Source organism: Myotis yumanensis, unplaced genomic scaffold, assembly GCF_028538775.1.
Source record: "Myotis yumanensis isolate MYYU_CA2020_CCGP unplaced genomic scaffold, mMyoYum1.0.hap1 SCAF_3, whole genome shotgun sequence".
Taxonomy (NCBI): domain Eukaryota; kingdom Metazoa; phylum Chordata; class Mammalia; order Chiroptera; family Vespertilionidae; genus Myotis; species Myotis yumanensis.
This window is the reverse complement of record NW_027223754.1, coordinates 150,703,906-150,724,498: the sequence shown is the minus strand read 5'-3', so window position 1 is coordinate 150,724,498 and position 20,593 is coordinate 150,703,906. Positions and strand designations below refer to the sequence as shown.

The window sequence follows — 20,593 nt, the reverse complement described above, 5'->3', positions numbered from 1 at the left end:
TTGGCCTGTGGACTCTAGGGTCTTGGATTCAATTCTGGATAAGCGCATATATGTCAGTTGCAGGTTCAATCCCCAGCCCCAGTAGGGGTGCAAGCAGGAGGCAACCAATTAATGTGTCTCAAGCATGTCAATGTTTCTCTCTCTCTCCTCTCCCTCTCCCCCGTCCTGTCCTTTCCGCTCTCTCTAAAAATCAATGGAAAAAAATATCTTCATTCCTTGGGTGGGGATTAAAAACAAAAGGTTACATCAGTCTTAGTGACTAGAATGAGCCCAAGGGGGACAGAGACTTAGAAACGAGTTCATTAGAGTTCAAGGGAGACTTGGGAAAAGATTTCCCATAATTTTTGCAAGAGACCTCAAAGCAAAATAAATGAATATGGCATTTTATTCCTTGATGAATCTTGGTGGCATCCATGTCATATTCCTCTCCTTAAAGTAGAAAAGAAACCTTATTTTCTCATAGTCTTTGCACAAGTCTTTAGAGTGATCTTCTGTAGTAGATGATATGGGAACTCAGATCGCTAAGAGATGGTTTTATTCATGGGCCAAAATTTATCTTTGTTTTGATGTTCTTTTATTGCTTGAACATTTGATGTCGTTTTATTGCTTGAACATTTCCTTGGTTGGAGATGAGCAGAAACTAGAATATTAAAACCTACTTTCTCCATACCCCTGTCTACCTTGGGTTGGATAGTGGGAGTAGAGGGAGAATTGATAGGAAGAGGGTAGATGATGTAGGTTTATATTAAAACACTAGAGGCCCGGTGCACAAAATTTGTGCACTCGGGGGGTAGGGGTGTCTCTCAGCCTGGCCTGCACCCTCTCGCAGTCCGGGAGCCCTTGGGGGATGTCCGACTGACAGCTTAGGCCTGCTCCCTCTGGGGAGCGGGGAGTAGGCCTAAGCTGTCAGTCAGACATCCTTAGCGCTGCTGCGGAGGTGGGAGAGGCTCCCGCCACCACTGCTGCACTTGCCATCCATGTGTAGCAGCTTCTGGCTGAGCGCAAGAGCGCACTGACCACCAGGGGACAGCTCCTGCATTGAGCATCTGCCCCCTGGTGGTCAGTGTGCGTAATAGTGACCAGTTGTTCCGCCATTCGGTCAATTTGCATATTAGCCTTTTATTATATAGGATTATGAAAAATATGCAATTGGATGTGTTATGTTCTTTTTTGTGAATATATTTTTATTGATTTCAGAGAGGAATGGAGAGGGATAGAGAGATAGAAACATAAATGATAAGAGAGAATCATTGACCAGCTGCCTCCTACACGCCCCCTACTGGGGATCGAGCCCTCAACCTGGGCATGTTAACCAGATTGAACCTGGGACCCTTCAGTCTGCAGGCCAATGCCCTATCCACTGAGCCAAACCAGTTAGGGAGGATGTGTAATATTCTTTTCCTATAACATTTCTGCTCATTCTGGGGATGTTGGTCAATGATTGGTCATTTTAAAGTCTAAAAATCTTAGGGGAATCTGAAGCACATTAGATTTTAACTCAGTTTTATCTGAAATTTAGGAATGCCTTTAATTAACCCCTTTAATACCATTTGGGCTGAGCTGTGCTCCTTTCATCATTTCTTTGTAATCATCATCAAATATCTATAATCCCAGTGATACCAGATAGAAATATATTGAGATAGAAATATATTACATGTCCTGGGTCAGAAGCAAATAGGAAATTCGTGGTGACTTTCAATCCCCCAGAAATTAAATCTGGGATATTTCCAGCAGGGACAGCCTCCTTCCCTCTGCTTTCCTCCTCCCAACTCTCTTGGGCAGGGTTGACGATGACACAGTTGGGTACCATTGCCTTTGATAGCCAGGCTGGTGTTCGGTCATCAGGGAGTCAGTCATCTTCCAAATAACCAAGGGGAGACTATGATGTCAAGGCACCTTCCCCTTTCTCTGTTTTCTGATAGAATTTGCTAGTCTTGGGAAATATAAGAACTAAAGAGGGATGGGGACGGAATAGAAGGAAAGAGAAGATGTGGATACTTGGTTCAACTGGGAAAATGAGGCCACTCACATATAATATACACAGAAGAAAAGGGAAACAGAAAGAGTAAATGTAAGGATAAGAGTCCAAGCTAATTCAAATAGACAAGGATATGGAGCCAAATAGGCCCAAGTAGGCTGACTAGCTCCCTTGCTTCCTAGCTCTGTGGCCTGGGCAACCCACTGCAGTTGACTAAGTCTCATGTTGCTCACATGTGAAATGAGGCTGTACCTACCTTGAGTGGTTCTTTTGGAGAAAAGTAGATCAAGTTCTCAGAATGGCGCTTAGTAAACTCCCTGACAATTTTTTCCAATGCTTTTAATTTGCTAGGGGTGGGGGTCTGATTGCTCAATGTAACATTATGATATTGCCAATTCTATTTTAAAATTCATTTACTATTTATAATGCGTATATGAGTAGTCTGTTTGCCCTATTTATCTATGAGCAAATATTAATTATTGTAATGACATTATCTCTGGTTATATATAAAAGTACATTTTTGGATATTAAGGTTCTTGGTGTACCATTTTACGTGTTTTTAAGAATCTCAAAACGCCAATTTCCAAAATTTGATGCAGAGCTGAGTATCTCAGATGATCCAACAATCCCTGTCTCAGTACAAGATAAAACGTTTATTTTTGTGAGACTCCCAGAAGAGGATGCCAGTTCTCAGTCATCAAAAAGTAATCACCACTCTTGTAAGTATAAACTGGGTTATGCAGGGTTACATGTTTCAGTATTGTAATATAGTTATTAAAGGACTAGTTAGAATGTTATTTGATGGTAAAGATAAGTATTGCTGGCGAAAAAATATCAGGCACTGAAAAGGAAGGAATTTATTAATCATCAAAAGCAGATTACCCTAGAATTTTGTAATCTGCAAAGGCAGATTACCCTAGAATTTTAGATTTTTAGACTTTTAGCTGTTGTCACATACATACTAAGAGCTCAATAAATATTTGATGAGAGGATAAATGGATGTAGATGATTAGTTTAAAATAAAAGAAAAGAAAACAAAGCTCCAGTAATCCAAGTTATTCAGGAGAAGGCATGTCTTTTTTTTTTAATCTTTATTATTGAAAGTATTGCCCCATTGACCCCCTCCATCCCACCTTCACGCACCCCCCCCCCCCCCCGCCCTAGGTCCTCACCACCCCACAAGAAGGCATATCTTAATGAAGTTTTTCTTTCGTAGCAGTTGGAAAAGTAAATGCATTTGTTATTTTGATATATTTGTGAAACAAAAGTAATGGCTGTCGGCTGTTGCCAAGTTGAGTCCTAATATTTCTGTCCTATTTCTTATGAAATGGACAAGTATCACTTCTATTTATGGGCATTAGGAGGACACTATGACAGGGTTGAGGAAGAGCATGGGATAGGAAATCTTCACCCTTATTTATGTATATGGTTCATGTCACATCACTTAATGGTTTGTAAAATGGGAATCCTAGAGACAGGGCCTGTGGAGCAGTTGTGAGGGTTGAGGCCATTCATCAGTTTTGAGGCACTACATAAATTTTAGTTTTTTGTGTGAATAATAGATATTAAGGTATTCCAAATGAACCTATTTAAATAGATTAAACCTTTTGATCTTTATTTCTATTATAAACTTACTTAGAAAACTTTTTGTAGTAGTATAATGGCTTCTTCAAAGTTGAATGAGTGAAGATTTAAATGATTATTATTGAGGATTTATTATAGTTGGCACAGTTCTTAAAGGATATTTTTCCTACTTGGCTACTTTCACTTTGTATGTGACGTTAAGTGACAGAACTTTACCTTTAAGGCTTTCTTCCTTTGTGTGTGTCACCATGTGTTACAATATTCTGTTTTCTTTTTAATACATAATCTTCTATTAATGCCTTTTGGTTTTTTTTAAACTATAGAAATAATTTATAACTTAAAAAAGTCAAATGATACCAAAGTATTTGAAGTAAAAATTAAAATTTCCCAGTAATCTTCCTTTTGCCTCTTCCCTCAAGACAACCCCATAAAGGTCACATATAAGGTAAGGGATTGGTGTTTACCCTTTTAAACATCATATCCAAAAACAACATATATTACTTATTTTAGTTTTACATAAATTGGATTATAAGCTGCACACTGTTTTGTGATATTTTTTGAATTAAATATATTATGAATAATGAATAGATAGTATTTATTGTCACAACAGCTTAGTTAATATAGGTACTAGTACAGATGAAGAAAATGAGACATAAATGGGTAAGTAACTTGACCTCTTTGCCACTCCATTTAGATCTACCTAAAATATGGTTAGTTTATTTTTGGTACCCATTCTTTGTATTAATGAAAATGTACTTTGAAAAATTGTCTGTTTCAGAATGGTAGCAAAACTTAACTGACGTTGTTTTTCTATCTTTATTACAAACTTCAGCTGGAAAATTAGTCTTCTCTTTAAGAGAATTGAAAAAATACTCCTTAGAGAGGCATACAGAGCTTTTTCATTAATAATTAATTAGGTTGTTGAGTAAATTATTTCCATTATTGCAGAGTACAAAGACCTAAGACAGGCTTCTTAGCTGGGTTAGAATTTTAGAGGTGTTAAAATGTGAGCCAAACACATATCGTAGAACCAATGAAATAAGATGTACATATTGATCTGTGAGATGTAGAAAGAGTGAAATAAGTGAGGAGCAAAGCAGCATGATCCTGTATGTGTAGAAGAGAACTGAGCTCTGTGAGACCTTGGCAACTCCTGTTCTGGAAGACCAGGGCTGGCCGGGGTGAGCTGAGTATTGGCTACTTTTTAGTGCTCATCCTCCCTCCATCTGAAAAATGAACTGTTAGCTCACAGCTAATGTAGTCTTCCTGGAGCAGGGCCTCCCAAGGCCTGATTTCTTCATTCTCCTGTGGTTCACCTGCTGAGGGAAAGGCACACAGCTGGAGCGTTCTTACTCAAATAGTTATGTCTTCTCTCTCTCATGGGAGATGTTTGTGTTTTGTTATATTGCTAAGAGAGCTTAGAGGAAGCCTGCTTCTTAGTGCTCTGAGGAAGGACAAGTTGTAAGTGGATGTTGTCACTGTCAATGATCCTACTCCAGTTTCCATTTGGAAAAGTACCTTTGCTTCCAAAAGCCTCAGTATCACATTCATAACAAGGATGTAATCAGTGGTGGTGATAGTCGAACTATTTACTAGCTGGTAGGGTATAGTCACTCTGGGAATGGGTGCCCCTGCCGTGCCAGGGTTAATCTTTCAGTTGCTGAATTATGGGGAGGTGTGGCAGTGCTGGGGGAGGAAAGACCTGATTGGAGTGGGAATGGGGCATGATGGAGTTTGAGAGTAACCATCTTCCAGCCATTTTATCTTAATACTAGTGTCCCGGTGCATGGATCTGTACACATTGAAAGGAAATGAATTAGAAGAAATGTGTGTGTATGTATGTATATGTGTGTGTGTGTGTATATTTATGTAAAGGCAGTGACCGTGATGACTGAAATGACCGGTCGACCGGTCACCATGAGGTGCTAGCATAAACACAGGTAAAGTCTATGAGTGAACTAAGAATGAACAAGACAAATGCTTGCCTTCACGGAGCTCGCACTATAAGGTTAGGTCAGGGATGAGAATTCAAAATTGCCACCAGCACAGATCTGAGGTGCCGCTTCTCAGAGTGGCCAGAGATACACCAAGTAGCGGACTGGGGTGTGACTGAAGGGCTGGCACTGACATGAAGGCAAGGCCATTCTGGATTTCCCAGAGGAGCCATTGGCTGCCTAGGAGGTGGAGCTTTTGATGCTGACTGGCATAGAAACCAACCAATTAGAACCAAGTCTGGGTGAACTCTGAGGAGCCAATGGCTGCCTAGGAGGTGGAGCTTTTGATGCTGACTGGCATAGAAATGTACCAATCAGAACCTAATCTGGGTGAACTGCAAAGGCAGAGCCTAAGGTGGGGACTGAGGAGGGTTTTTTTAAAAATATATATTTTATTGATTTTTTTTTACAGAGAGGAAGGGAGAGAAATAGAGAGTTAGAAACATCAATGAGAGAGAAACATCGACCAGCAGCCTCCTGCACACCTCCTACTGGGGATGTGCCCACAACCAAGGTACATACCCTTGACCGGAATTGAACCTCGGACCTTTCAGTCCACAGGCCGATGCTACCTCCACTGAGCAAACCGGTTTGGTGAGGAGGGGTTTTAAGGGCAATAGCTGTTTGGTGTAAGGTATAAGAAAGCGATTCAATTTTTTAATAACCAGTTTGGCAGTATCGTGCATATGGCTGGCTATCAGTCCAGATATAGGGGTTATGTATTTTTGTCTGCAAGAGCATCTCCTCCTGCTGAAAAAGGCTTTTCCACTCCATTTAAGCAACCCTATCTTATATAATCCATCTATACTAATAAAAGGGTAATATGCTAATTAGACCGGGTTGACCGGCCATCTTCTGGACATTTGACTTCATTCTGGACAAAGCCATGGTGGTGGGGGCTGAGGCAGAGGCAGTTAGGGGCCATTAGGCTGGCAGGGGAGAGCAGTTAGGGGCGAGATCAGGCTGGCAGGGGTTAGGGATGATCAGGCCGGCAGGGGAGGGCAGTTGGGGCGACCAGGCCAGCAGGGGAGGGCAATTAGGGGCAACCAGGCTGGCAGGGGAGGGGTGTTGGGGGCATTAGGCAGACAGGCAGGTGAGTGGTTAGGAGCCAGTGGTCCTGGATTGTGAGAGGGATGTCCGACTGCCGGTTTAGGCCTGATCCCAGGGCCTAAACCGGCAGTCGGACATCCCCCGAGGGGTCCCGGATTGGAAAGGGTGCAGGCCAGGCTGAGGGACACCCCCTCTGTGCACAAATTTTGCGCACCGGGCCTCTAGTATTTTAATATTGCTATTCACGTCTTGCTAATGAAAAGAAAATAGGATTCTACCGAGTCTCCTATCTATCTACTCCAGGACTTCTGTGAGGATCAAATGAGATGAGGCATGGGAAAACGCTTCACAAACATCTGGTTAAACTGTAAAATGTTTGCACCTGGTTATAAAGCAAGTCTGTTTCCTGGGCTGAAGAAACTCTAAGGGTGCTAGTCGCTAGGAAGAGGAAGCTGGGCATTGCTACGTGACATCATTACCCAGCACCCACAGCCACTGTTTCTGGGCTGGGCTGGGCTGTGGGCCGCATTTTGCACCATGGGGTCTTGGCAGCATTGGCTGCAATTTGGTGAGGTGTAGCTCCAGGGTGGTGGTGGGGCCCGTGTCCCACTTGGGGGAAGCCAAGTGTTGGTTTGTCAGTGCCAGGTCTGTGGTGCCACTTAATTTTAAATGGCCAGTGCACGTCATGGCAGCTCCTGCATCAGGGGATGCATCTGCCTCCTGGTGGTCAGTGTGTGTCATAGCTACCAGTCAGACGGATAGACACTTAGCCTTCTATATATATAGATTTTATGCTGGTATGTATTCACTAAATATCAGCCTTGGACATAATATGTGCCTTATATGAATGTTATGAAGATGAAATTTAAATGTAATACGCAGAGCTGTTCTCAAATTTTAACTCACTACCACTAATACTACCAGAGCTTAAAACAGAAAGAAGTCTTACATTAGTAATTCTGTTTCATATTTTCGTCTTCTTGTTCATATTTTATTTATTTATTTGAAATATGTTTTATTAATTTCAGAGAGAGGAAGGGAGAGGGAGAGACAGAAACATCCATGATGAGAGAGAATCATCACTTGGCTGCCTCCCACATGCCCCCTACAACACTGTAGATCGAGCCTACAACACTGGCATGTGCTGTGACTGAGAATCAAACCATGACCTCTTGGTTCATGGGTTGATGCTCAACCATGAGCCACACCAGCCGGGCCTCTTGTTCACATTTTAAATTTAGCATTCACAAATCATCAATGAATACACAGTTACTTTATTACGAACTAGGAGCTGGCTTGTGGCTGACCTCTCTGTTGAGGACAGGGTGTCTGGAACCCTGTCTCCACTCTCTTCTGTTGCTCTGGCTGATGCAGGGAATGAGGTTGATGTTCCTGTGATGAACTTGTATTCTGTTTGGTGAGATGTTTTCCTGCACCCCTTAGCAGCAGTTCTTAATTCGTTTCTACAGTGTTATAATTTGGTGCTTTTCCATGTTAACTGTTTTCTCTTGAATTGTCAGATTTATATTCTGCTGTTGAAACTTTACTCAAAGAAAAGGACCTAGAGTGTGCAGAAACATCACAATTTATTGCATTTAGAAGGTAAAACATTTGCAATATTTTAATGTCTTTAGCCTTTAAATCTTCTTATTAATATAGATACTGTGTGAATGAGAGTCTCTCTTTTTTTTTTTAATCCTCTCCGAGGACATGTTTTTATTGGCTTTAGAGAGAGAGGAAGGGAGAGGGAGAAAGACAGAAATCTTTATGTGAGAGAGAAACATTGATGTGTTGCCTCCCATACCTGCACTCTGACTGGGGATTGAACCGGCAACCTAGGTATGTGCCCTGACCGGGAATCAAACCCTCAACCTTTTTGTGGATGGGATGAATGCTCCACCCAATTGAGCCACACCACCCAGGGCAGAATGAGAGTTTCTTCTAGTTCATCACTGTTTATTCTCTCTCTGATTTTAGGTATTTCTTTGTTAGACATGCAGAGGGCATTTTCTAAGCAGGACTCTTTCTACCAAATATTATGTTTAGAAATTCACAGGATCTCTGACTGGGGCAAAGGTTTATGTTAAGATCAAATTTACAAAATACTTTTTCCAGGAGAAAGTCCTGGAGACTTTTATTAGAATCCATTATGTCATATTGTTGGCAACAGAAACAAGCACAAAACCGTTCAGGTGACCTTTGCATTTTCATGTGTTTCAGGCAAGACTGTGATGTCATCAACGACTGCTGTTGCAAGCACTACACAGGCCTCCGACACAAGTGAGCACCAAAGAGTAGGAACTTTGGGGATGGCCCTACCTTGACTCACTGTTCTTTTGTTTGTTTTGACATTGATCACTGTAGCCACATATTTAAACATTATGTTTTTTTTATTCATTTGTGAAGTAAGATGATCTCTTCAATTAAATATCATATATACCTTAGGAATTGACTTTTTGGTAACTAGTGTAGTAAAAAAAATAGTCAAATTTTCCTTGTGGTTTCTAGGTTGGCAAACTCCAGCTTCTGCAAGATGAGCTTGGAGAATTCAGGAGAATTTTTCACATTCTAATATGTGCATAGTGTGTCCAAGAACTGTAGCAACAGGCTGCATGCAGAGAGTACCTTAGTGAACATCGATCAGAGAAATATGAGTGGAGAAAAGCCATTCTATGAACACAGGAAAAATTAACTCATATCTATTACATTTATCAACACCTTCTACTTATTAAGTGCAGAAAACTGAGAGATGTGTTAGTTGAGGGAATACACACACACACACACACACACAGCACGTTAGGTAACCTATGAAAGGGTTAACAAGCACGAGATTGGGGGCACCTATTCTGGATCCCAGTGACTACGATCTTGGGCAGGTATATGAAAGAGGGCACTTACACAGGATTTCCTCATAGAGTTGTAGTAAGGATAAATGAAATAATATGCCTACAGCACTTATTGCAGTAACTGGCATATTGCCAGCGTTTATTCAATTTGCCGCTATTATTTTAATATGTTACAATTATCATCATAGAAATACATATAAGTGCTGTAAGACCTGAAATAGGGTAGTGATAGGAGTAACTGCAGAAGAGAGGATGAATTTAAAAGGTAGAATCAGTAAGATATTTGGTAACTTTTTGAATAGAGAGGGAAAGAGAGACATCAGCATTTATGCCAAGATTTCTAACAAAAATTTGGCTGGGCAGTGGTCTTGAGTTTGAAAGTGTAGGTAATCAGACCACACCTGTGGGAGTCTGATTTCTTGTTGAACTTTGGAGAGTAAAAGTGGAGTAAAGAAAATATGGAAATTATTTTGAGCATCAGATTGGATCTGAGTAGGAGTTAATGCTTAAACAAAATGAAATTAAGGTTTTCCAAACTTAATATTGTCATTTTCTAACCCAGAGACCATAAGAATAGACTTATATTTGGAGTTGGCCATAAAATTTGTTGTACCAGGAATGCATATCTCTCGGATTTACTGCCTGAAAATAACTTCAACAGTCAAAAGAGTAATGAACTAGAAGATGGTATGCCTCATGGTGTTGCTAAAAATAAGCATGACTTTGAAAGTGGTATTCGACTCTGTAATGGAGAAATATTTTTCATAAGAAAGGTAAGTGATAATAGAAAAATAGGACCTTTTTACCTATTAGAGGTAGATTTTTTTTTTTTATTGCTCTATAATTGAATCAGAATCCAGCCATATTAGAGTTGACATTCTTCTTCCATAATTTTTTGTCAAGGATTTTTGCATCCATGTTTGAAGAATATTGGTTTGTGGGTTTCTAGTAATGTCTGATTTGGTGTCAGAGTGATGCTGGCTTTATAAAATGAAGGCTTTTATATATCTATATATCTATATCTCTATATATATGTATTTTAATCCTTATCTGAGGACATGCTTAGAGGAAGGGGGAAAGAGATAGAGAGAGAGAGAGAGAGAGAGAGAGAGAGAGAGAAACATCGATGTGAGAGGAAAACTTTGATGGGTTGCCTTCTGTAGGTACCCCACCCAGGGATGGAACCCACACCCAGGCATGTGCCCTGACCAGGAATCGAACCAGCAAACCTTCAGTGCACAGGATGATGCCCAACCAACTGATCCACTCTGGCCGGGCTCTTCTATTTTCTAGAAGACTTTGTGAAAAACATTTTTAATAAGTTTGAAGTGCTTGAGTAACAAAATCAAGGAACAAAGGACATATTTTACAAAGCATAATTTCCTTGGTTGCTGCTTAAATATAGAAACTATAAAAGTAGTCACCTTGAATTTGTTCTCATTGTAGAAACACTCTCTTAAACTTATAAGCCGATTCTTTAAAAGTAGTTTTGCAAAGAGTATATGCAGACTTACATAGTTAATACAAGAAATAAAATGTATAGACTTCAAAATAAGAAAGACAACACATACTTTTCCGAAAGCCAAATTTAGTTAAGTTTCAAGGACCAAAAATTTCCATTTGTGTTTATTAAAATATTTTTGTGTGTGTATATATATGTGTGAGTGTGTGTGTGTGTGTGTGTGTGTGTGTATTCAGTTTGTGCTCAAGCATAGGTTTTAAGCCTTTTGAAATTCTTAACAATTATACTGAATATACATGCTATTTTACTCATAAGTTGTTTGCATATGATGTTCAGTCCAACCATAGAATATCTTTGCCCTGTGCATATTTGAACACATACAAAATAGTTCTTTGTTTTGATGACAGGATATAACTGATGTAACTTTTGGAAAGAGAAGATATTTGACCATTGATAATATGGCTGGTTTGGAAGTAACTGTGGATTTTAAGAAACTAATGAAATTTTGTCACATAAGACATGCATGGGCAAGAACCATTCACACTTTTCAGGTAAGAATCAGATTTATGAAGCTGTTTAAATAGCTTGCCAAGCCATAGACTTCCTTATATTATTTTCTTCCTAATTTTTATTGCTTTTATTTTTTTAAATTAGGAAAAAAAATGTACAAAAGCACAGAAAATGCTACACAAATGTAAACTTTCTACTCTTTTTTTCTTCAGAGTTGTCTTTCTTGAGGAGCTAAGACATGCTAGCTAAAGCCTCATCCTCAGGCCTTCCCTTCCCACCAGGGGTAGAGGGTCAGAACCAGCAGGACTGAGTTTGCCTCTTGCATCCATCTCCAGTGTTGCTTGGCATGGCACTGTTATTGATTTTGTCTTTATTTAAAATTTTGATATTTTGATCATCATGAATCTTTTTGCTTTAAATTTTGATTTTTAAAAATATTATATTACAATATTTATCTTGATTGCTGAGTTTCTTGGCATCCTCTTAAATTTTATGTCCTAAGCAAGTGCCTCACTTCTACCCTTGTCCCATGCCTTCCTACCCCCGTCAGAAGTTGCTTCTGCTCTGAATTTGCCCATTCACACAGAAACAGTGTCATCAAGGTGTGCAAAATGGTATTCTAATGCTTATAGATTTTTGTGACTTGCTTATTTTTTATGTAATAAACTATTATTGGGGTATAATTTGCATACATATTATAATTATAAAGTTGGATGAGTTTTGACAAATGTTTCCCCTTTCTCCACCCTTGTGAGGCAACCACTTTAAAAGAAAAATGTTTTTACTGATTTCAGAGAGAGGAAGGTAGAGGGAGAGAGAGATGGAAACTTCAGTGAGAGAGAAACATTGATCAGCTGCCTCCTGCACAATCCCTACTGGAGATCAAGCCCACAACCTGGGCATGTGCCCGGAACCCGTGACCTCCTATAGCATGCACTGACGCCCAACTAACAGAGCATCACCGGCTGAGGGAACTCCTTTTTTTTTTTTTTTTTTTTTTATAGAGAGGAAGAGAGAGGGATAGAGAGTTAGAAACATCGATCAGCTGCCTCCTGCACACCTCCCACTGGGGATGTACCCGCAACCAAGGTATATGTCCTTGACTGGAATGGAACCTGGGACCTTTCAGTCTGCAGGCCGACACTCTATCCACTGAGCCAAATCGGTTAGGGTGGGAACTACTTTCTATTTGGGAATAATTTTAGATTTACAGAAGAGTTGGGAAGATAGCACAGAGAGTTCCCATATACTCTTCACCCAGTCTAACCTTGGACCACGTTGAAGTTAGTGCAACTTACTTTTAAGCTCTACTTTAATGCTCTTAAATTTTCATAAGTTATTAGTGGCTCTGTTATTTATCTCATTGTTTTGAGCTCCCCTCTCTGAAGTTGGAATGTTGTTTTAATGATGAAGTTTCCTCAGCTTCCATTTTTATGCAGAAAAATTTAGGTCAGCCTATATCCTCTACGAGTAGGCAGACACTAATTAGTGTAGGTTTTTTTTTTTTTAATTGAATGGTGTCATACTTAACTTACCCCATCTCAGTTCCAAAAAGAATTTGAAATAGCTACAGAAATGCCTACAATTCAGCATGATATTTAAAAAAGATAAAGAAATGACATCAAGTGGAAAATAAAGGTAAGGATGGTGAAGGATTCCTGCCAGGAGTGGATTGGAATGCTTATACACACACCAACCTATTTGCTTGCTAATGCAGTAGATCCTGGGACAGAAAGAAGACACAGTGAAAAAAAACCTGGTGAAATACAAACAAAGTATAGAGTTTAGTTAATAGCGTTGCACCAATAGTAATTTCTTTTTGACAAATACCAAAATTATTTAAGATGTTAACTTAAGGCAGATTTGGCCTTAAATTCCCTCAAACAAGAGAGAAACAGTCAGTTGACTGTTTCTATTGGATAAAAGCAATAACCATTTATGAAGATGTGCAGTATTTGTGGCTGTGAGATCCTGGAGAAATTTCTTCCATGGTCTCTATACTTCTGAAAACTCATATCATTCAGTTCTAGGACATTTTCTTGAATGATTTCATTAAGATCTCAAGTCCCGAGTTTCCTCTGTTTTTTCTATCTAGAACAGTGGTTCTCAACCTTCCTAATGCCGCGACCCTTTAATACAGTTCCTCATGTTGTGGTGACCCCCAATTTCATTGTTACAAATTGAACATAATTAAAGCATAGTGATTAATCACAAAAACAATATGTAATTATATATGTGTTTCCCAATGGTCTTAGGCAACCCCTGTGAAAGGGTCGTTTGACCCCCAGAGGGGTCACAACCCATAGGTTGAGAACCGCTGTTCTAGAACCTCAGTTATGTTGGACCTCCAGAAGTGGTTATCTCAGTTTCTTATCAATCCCTTTTATTTTCCATCTCATTATCATTTTGCTGTATTTTCTGAGAGAAAGTAAACTACATATTATGTTAGAAGGTGGTAGATGCTATGGAAAAAGGGGTAGGGTGCAGTTGTAATTTTATTTTATTATTATTATTTTTTCCTCACCTGAGGACATGCTTAGAAGTAGAGAGGGAGGGAGTGGGGGAGAAAGAGAAAAAAAGAAAATGAGTGTGGGAGAGAAAACTTCGATTAGTTGCCTTCCCTGTGTGCGCTGACCAGGGATTGAACCTGCAACCTGGGTATGAGCCCTGACCATGAATCGATCCAGCAATCTTGCGGTGCATAGGACAATGGTCCACCAACTGAGCCACTCTGGCCGGGCTGCAGTTGTAATTTTAAATTAGGTGATCAGCAAAGGCCTCATTGAGAAGGTGGCATTGGAGTATAGACTTGAAAGAGGTAAAGAAGTTAACCATGAGGGTATCAGGGAGAACATTCTAGGTGGAGGGAAGAGCCAAGGTCAAGGTCCTTAGGTGGGAGCCTGTCTGGCATATTTGAAGAGTTGGAACAGCCAGGAGGCCAGTGTGGGCGTGACAGGAGATGAGGTCAGAGAAGGGGGCTAATAGAAGCAATAGAAGGATAGGTCACATCCACTGGCCTTTTAGGACTATGTATTAGTCAGTAGAGTAGTCAGATCTGGCTCTCCACCTGTTTTTGTAACTAAAGTTTCATGGGAACAGTCACATTCATTTACATGTTGGCTGTGACAGGAAGAGTTGAGTAGCTGCCGTAGAGACCATCTATCTACAAAGCCTAAATATTTATTCTTTGATCCTTTACAGAAAAAGGTTTTTGGACCCAATGCTAAAGTCCATATAGACTTTCAGATTCTCAGTCTATAAAATAATGAAGGTTTAAATATTGATAGTTTGTGTCGATTCATACAAGTTGTAAGTTTTAGAACAAATTTAGAGAATAGATGTGTATATAATTAAAAGTAAATGTACAAAGCGTGCCTCCCTAAGAAGTTAATAATAGTGTTAATAATTGAAAGAAGATTTAAAGAAATGGACATGTGGCTTATAGCAGGTGATTAAAGAAAAGCTAGAGTCCTTGTCCTGCCTTCTGAGCCCACCTTTGGCAAGATGTTGTAATTTTTATCATCATTCACTCAGTGAGACACAGAATAAAGAACAGTGAGCAGAATAGAAGTGGTCCCACCTTCACAGAGCTCACAGTCCACTGAGGAATACAGTTACGAAGGTACCTCCCAGGCTGATGAGAATTCTGTGGTAGAGAAAGTACAGGGTGCTGGAAAGTATAGGGATGGGGCAGGAAGTGAGCCCAATGGAGGCCATGGGCTGAATGCACAGGCAGAAACACGGAGAGATTCCTGGCGCTAGAGGCAGTGTGGCTCATGGGAATGGAAAGGGGAAAGAAGGAGGGAGGGGAGCAGGGCCGAGGCTGGCTCTTGAAGGGCCATATGAGCCATATTAAGGAGAGACTTTGAGATCCTGGAAGCCATTATTATTATTTTTTTAAATTTATCTTTGTTGAAAGTATTACAGATGGCCCTGGCTGGTTTGGCTCAATGGATAGAGCGTCAGCCTGAGGACTGAAGGGTCCTAGGTTCGATTCCGGTCAAGGGCACATGCCCAGGTTGTGGGCTTGATCCCCGTCCAGGAGGCAGCCGATTGATGATGCTCTCATCATTGATGTTTCTAGCTCTCTCCCCCTCTCCCTTTCTCTCTGAAATCAATAAAAATATATTTTAAAAAATAGAAAGTATTACAGATGTCCCCCTTTTTCCCCCATTGACCCTCCTCTCACCCCTTCCCACTTCCTCAGGCCTTCACCACACTATTGTCTATGCCTTATGGGTTATGCATATCTATAATAATGAAAGTGTAATATGCTAATTAGATGGGACATCCTTCTGGACGACTTTCCAGATGAAGCTGTGAGGGCTGAGGCAGCTGCCGCGGTTGCCTTGGGCTGGGGCTGCTAGGGCCAAGCCCCTTGCACGAATTTCGTGCATTGGGCCTCTAGTATGCATATAAGTTCTTTGGTTAATCTCTTCTCCCGACCCCACCCCCTCCCCTACCTCCCCCTTTCCTCTGAGATTCGACAGTCTGTTCCATGTTTCCATATCTCTGGATCTATTTTGTTTGTCAGTTTATTTTGTCATTAGATTCCACATGTAAGTGAGATGATGTGATACTTGTCTTTCTATGACTGACTTATTTCACTTAGCATAATACTCTCCAGGTCCCTCCATGCTGTCTCAAAGGGTAAGAGGTCCCTCTTTTTTACTGCTGCATAGGATTCCATGGTGTAAATGTACCATAGCTTTTTTATCCACTCATCTACCAATGGACACTTGGGCTGTTTCCAGATCTTAGCTATTGTAAATAGCGCTGCTCTGAACATAGGGGTGCATACATTCTTTCAGATTGGTGTTTTGGGTTTCCTAGGATATATTTCTAGAAGTGGGATCACTGGGTCAAATGGCAGTTTCATATTTAATTTTTTGAGGAAACTCCATACCTTTTTCCATAGTGGCTGCACCAGTCTGCATTCCCACCAGCAGTGTACTAGGGTTCCCTTTTCTCTACAACCTTGCCGGCACTTGTTGTTTGCTGATTCTTTGATGGTAGCCATTCTGGCAGGTGCGAGGAGATACCTCATTGTCGTTTTAATTTGCATCTCTCTGATGATCAGTGACTTTGAGCATGTTTTCATGTCTCTTGCCCTCTGTATGTCCACTTTGGAGAAGTGTCTTTTTAGGTCCTTTGCCCATTTTTTAATTGGATCGTTTGTCTTTTTTTTTTGTTAAGTTGTATGAGCTCTTTATGTATTTTGGAAACTAGCCCCTTATCAGATGGATCATTGGCAGATATGTTCTCCCATACAGTGGGATCCCTTACAAAATAAAAAGAGCCATTAATGGGTTTTAAGCAGAGTCTCTGTGATTGAATTTGCATTTTACAAGTATCACTATAGCTGCCTTGAGGGCAGCGGAATGTAGCAAGTGTGAGTCCAGGGACACTGATTATGAGGCTTTGGGATTTTTCTCATGTTACTTAAATGAGGAGTAAGAACTCAGTTCAGTTTAGGTAGACGTTTACCTGTTTAGGAATACACAGTGTAAAGTCCAGAGGAGCAGTGGTGCTGTGTATCTGTTGAATGTATTTAGCATTTCTCTAATCAAGTATCATTTAAGTCAGTTTCTGAGACCGAGCAGCACTGGAAGGTAGCATTTGTCAAACTTTTATCATCTGAAGAGTTAGTTCAAACTCCTGGTGTCTATGGATAGAAGTGCTTGCTGTGTAGAAGGTTGTTTTTTGTTTTAACTGCAGATCTGTATTTTCCACATGCCCATCTAGTCATTTGTCTCCCACAATTCTTCTTTTGGCAGGGAAATGTGGGAACGTTAGGGGAGATAATGGTTCAAACCACTTCTTAGTTCATGTTGGCACAGAAAATATAGGGGCTAAGAATAGCTACAAAACGATGCTTTTCTCAGTTAATGGTGACATCTGGCATTTTTCTTGCCTCTACCATTCTTGGCTTGCTAAACTTTTGTTTATCTTGAAAAAAGTAATGAATGCTTCAACAATGGGAAAATACAGAAAAGTAGGACAAAAAAATGATCCATCGGCCTTTCATTTTGGAGACAGTCTAGTTATAATTTTGATAGAATTGCCTTCCTTTTTTGTGATTTATTTTGTTTTGTCACATATTTATGTTTATTTTATAGGTACTTTTTTGGATCAGAGTAATTTTATTTTGTGTTACAGAGTTGTAATCATATAAAATATATATATTCAATTTTTAAAGTTATATTTTTAAAGTATCTGATGTTTGCAACGTAGTGTATCATGTATCTATATGTAGATACTTACTATAAATATATGTAAGTAAATATAGTATATATATTCGACCACTGGATTTTTAAGATGTCTGTCGTTTGTAATATAAAGTAAGAGTAGGATAATACATTTATACACAAGCTCATACAATCATTTTAAATTATTCCATTATTTGGCGCTGCACACAGACTTTAAAGTTTATTTCTGGGTTTCTACAGGCCAGCTGTGGATCTGTGAGACCTAAAGTTCTCAGCATAATCCGAAAACGCGAGTGCTTGGGGAATGGGGGGGCTGGGCCCCATTCCTAGGAGCAGCCCAGCCGGTAGTCGGTGCTGGGAGCACTTGTCTCCTCTACCTCTGTGGGCTGAAGACACGAGCCTGTGCGCAGTACTAAGTCCCCTGTGCTTGTTCCCTGCCAGGGGTCTGAGGAGCAGACCGTCGTCTACGCGGTGGGCAAGGCGGGCCGCCAGGACTGGCAGCACGTGTACACCGCGGTGACCCGCGGCCGCAGCAGAGTGTACGTCATTGCAGAAGAGGCTCATCTCCGGAGCGCAATTTCCAGGAACAACGTCCGCAGGAAAACTCGTTTAAAACATTTTCTGCAAGACCAGCTCTCCTCAAGCTCTGCGTCTCCGGCGGAGGGTGCATCCCCGTCCAAGGGCCCCGAGGACAGCAGAGGCGCCAGCACACCGCCGCCAGCATCCCCATTCCCTGCAGCCGCTGACTCAGTGACTGACGATGGCCAGGCCTCTGCGGCTGCTTTCAAGGCATTCGCCTGCCCTGGCGGGTGGAGAGGATTTTTCCCTGGTGAAACGAATGCAGGCGATGATCCATCCCAAATGCGAGGGTCCAAAAGAACCTGTGCCATGGCTGATGAAAGTCCCAGCAAAGTCCGCATGGTAGGAGTGATGGTCTCACGTGCTCAAGCTTTACCTAAATTCGGCTCACCGCAGTTGCTGATGTGTGCTGGGGTGCTCTGCGTTTCTGTCCGTGTTGCGTTGGCTGTAGGACTGAAACAGCGTTTTCTCACGTCTGTTACGTCCTCTCTGCTGCCCTGCTGGTCCTGGTGGTTTCTCTCTCAGCCCGAGGCTGTCACACCAGGCGGCCTCAGCGATGGGCTTTCAGGAGAGGCTACTGTGTCTGCTGCACCTTCTTTCTGCAGATCCTTCTCACCCTCCCCTCCCTGTTGTAGGCCTAGTCTCACTTGTCTCCTCACAGCTCCATGGAAGCGGCTGGTTCCAGTCACCTTGTCAACCTGGAGGCCTGTCCCTAGGTCTTGTTCTTTGTTTCCCTGACATTTCTAGTAGTTTTACATGCTGCCGCAGTTTCAGTGTTTCTTTCCCTTGTTTCAGTGGTGCCTTATCTCACACCTTCCCCACCTCTGTCTCATCGCCCCCTCACCTCTTCCCTCCCTCTGATGGACACACCTCTCCAGGGCTCAGTTCTTCTTTCCTTTGAGGACCCTTTCCACTCTCTAGGTTTCAGCTGTCACCTTTGCACTGGTGATTTGTCAACCAGTAGTCTCAGCTGTCCACTGCATTCTAGGTGTCGAGGACTCCGTGGTAAGTGAGTCCCCACTCTCGCACTGCTGGCCCTGCGTGGGGGCAAAGGCTGTGCTTCCCCGAATGCTCTTCACACTGAAGGGGAGGGACAAACTGGCTCCCCAGGCTGCAGCTTTGTTCCTGGGATTGACTTTCTGGGACCACAGCCCAGCATCTGACTCTTTTTTTCTGCTTTCTCCACCTCAAACAGCATTCTCCCAGTTACACAAGCCGGACTCACCTTGCCTTCGCCCTCTACCTCCAGTTGATAGATTTATTGCAAAATGTAGCTCTCAGGAATTTCTTTCATTCCATGAAGTCTGGGCAATTTTAGAGCCTTACTTCATTTTCTCGGATGATTGCTGACCCACTGCCTTCCCCCCTCATTCCCATCCTCCTAGAAAACTCTGCACCTTGTTACCAAATTCACCCCCTTAAGTGCTCAGCTCTTTCCTGTATTAAAAGCCTTCCACTTAAGTTCCAGACTGTCTAGCTTGGCATTTGAGACCTTGCACAGTTTGACTCCAGCTCTCGGCATCATTTTATTTCCCACTGCTCTATTCCTGCGTTAGTCCAGCTAGTCCTCATTCACTGAAATGAGCCAAACTTACTCTCATTTCTTCCTTTTGGCTTTTGCTGTGCGACTTGGTTTGGATGCCTTATTCTCTCTGCCTGCCCTCGTTTAGCATTTGATGGAAGTTTGGATCCTCTTCTGGTCACTGACCTAAATGTGGAGGGAGGAAAACAGCCTCTTCTCTGACTTTGTTGACATTATAGTCTACCAGTGGGTCATAGGCAGTAAATACAAGAGAAATCAAATGTTCAGGTCAAGAAAGATTCTATGACGAAAAGAAAGGTAATGAGGTAGGGAATGGTGGGAGCGGGGGAGGAGGGAGGGCAGCAGGAGGTGCTACTTTGCCATGGGGGTCAGGTAAGGCCTCACTGAGGAGAGCACATGTGAGCTGAACAGCCAACAGCCCCGTGAGGCTCAGAGAAGTGCCTCCAGGTGAAGGATACAGAAGAGGCAAAGCCTGAAGAGGGAACGGCCTTGTTGGAAGGGAAGCGGCTGATGTGCCGATGGGTGAGGAGGAGGGTGTGTAGATGGCGATGCTGGAGAAATGGCGGGGCTGTGTGAGGGAGATGGGGATGCGCTGGAGCTTTAGCACAGGTGTGACCCTGTGTGTGCTTACAGTCAGCCCGTGTGCTGCTGTGGAGCGTGAACTGTGGAAAGTGCGGTGGGAGCAGGGAGGCCAGTCAGAAGGCTGTCCTAGGGAAGGTGTAGGGAGGAACAGGGAGGTGATGAGAAGCGGAGAGTTGCTGGATGCATTCTGCAGATGGCATCAACACGACCTGCTGATTAGATGTGAGGGGGTAAAACAAAACGTTATCCAGGCTGG

General features: G+C 41.8%; 1 protein-coding gene across 2 annotated transcripts in view; it reads left to right on the top strand.

Annotated features, from left to right (window-relative positions):
- HELB (DNA helicase B) overlaps positions 1-20,593 on the top strand; it is a 44,596-nt gene that overhangs the window by 19,611 nt on the left and 4,392 nt on the right. For both annotated transcript variants that reach the window (XM_070409786.1, XM_070409787.1), the window contains exons 7-12: positions 2,543-2,697; positions 8,127-8,208; positions 8,827-8,886; positions 10,015-10,225; positions 11,322-11,465; positions 18,075-18,554. In XM_070409786.1, coding sequence (XP_070265887.1) covers positions 2,543-2,697; positions 8,127-8,208; positions 8,827-8,886; positions 10,015-10,225; positions 11,322-11,465; positions 18,075-18,554 — 1,132 coding nt within the window. The remainder of the gene's footprint in view (positions 1-2,542; positions 2,698-8,126; positions 8,209-8,826; positions 8,887-10,014; positions 10,226-11,321; positions 11,466-18,074; positions 18,555-20,593) is intronic.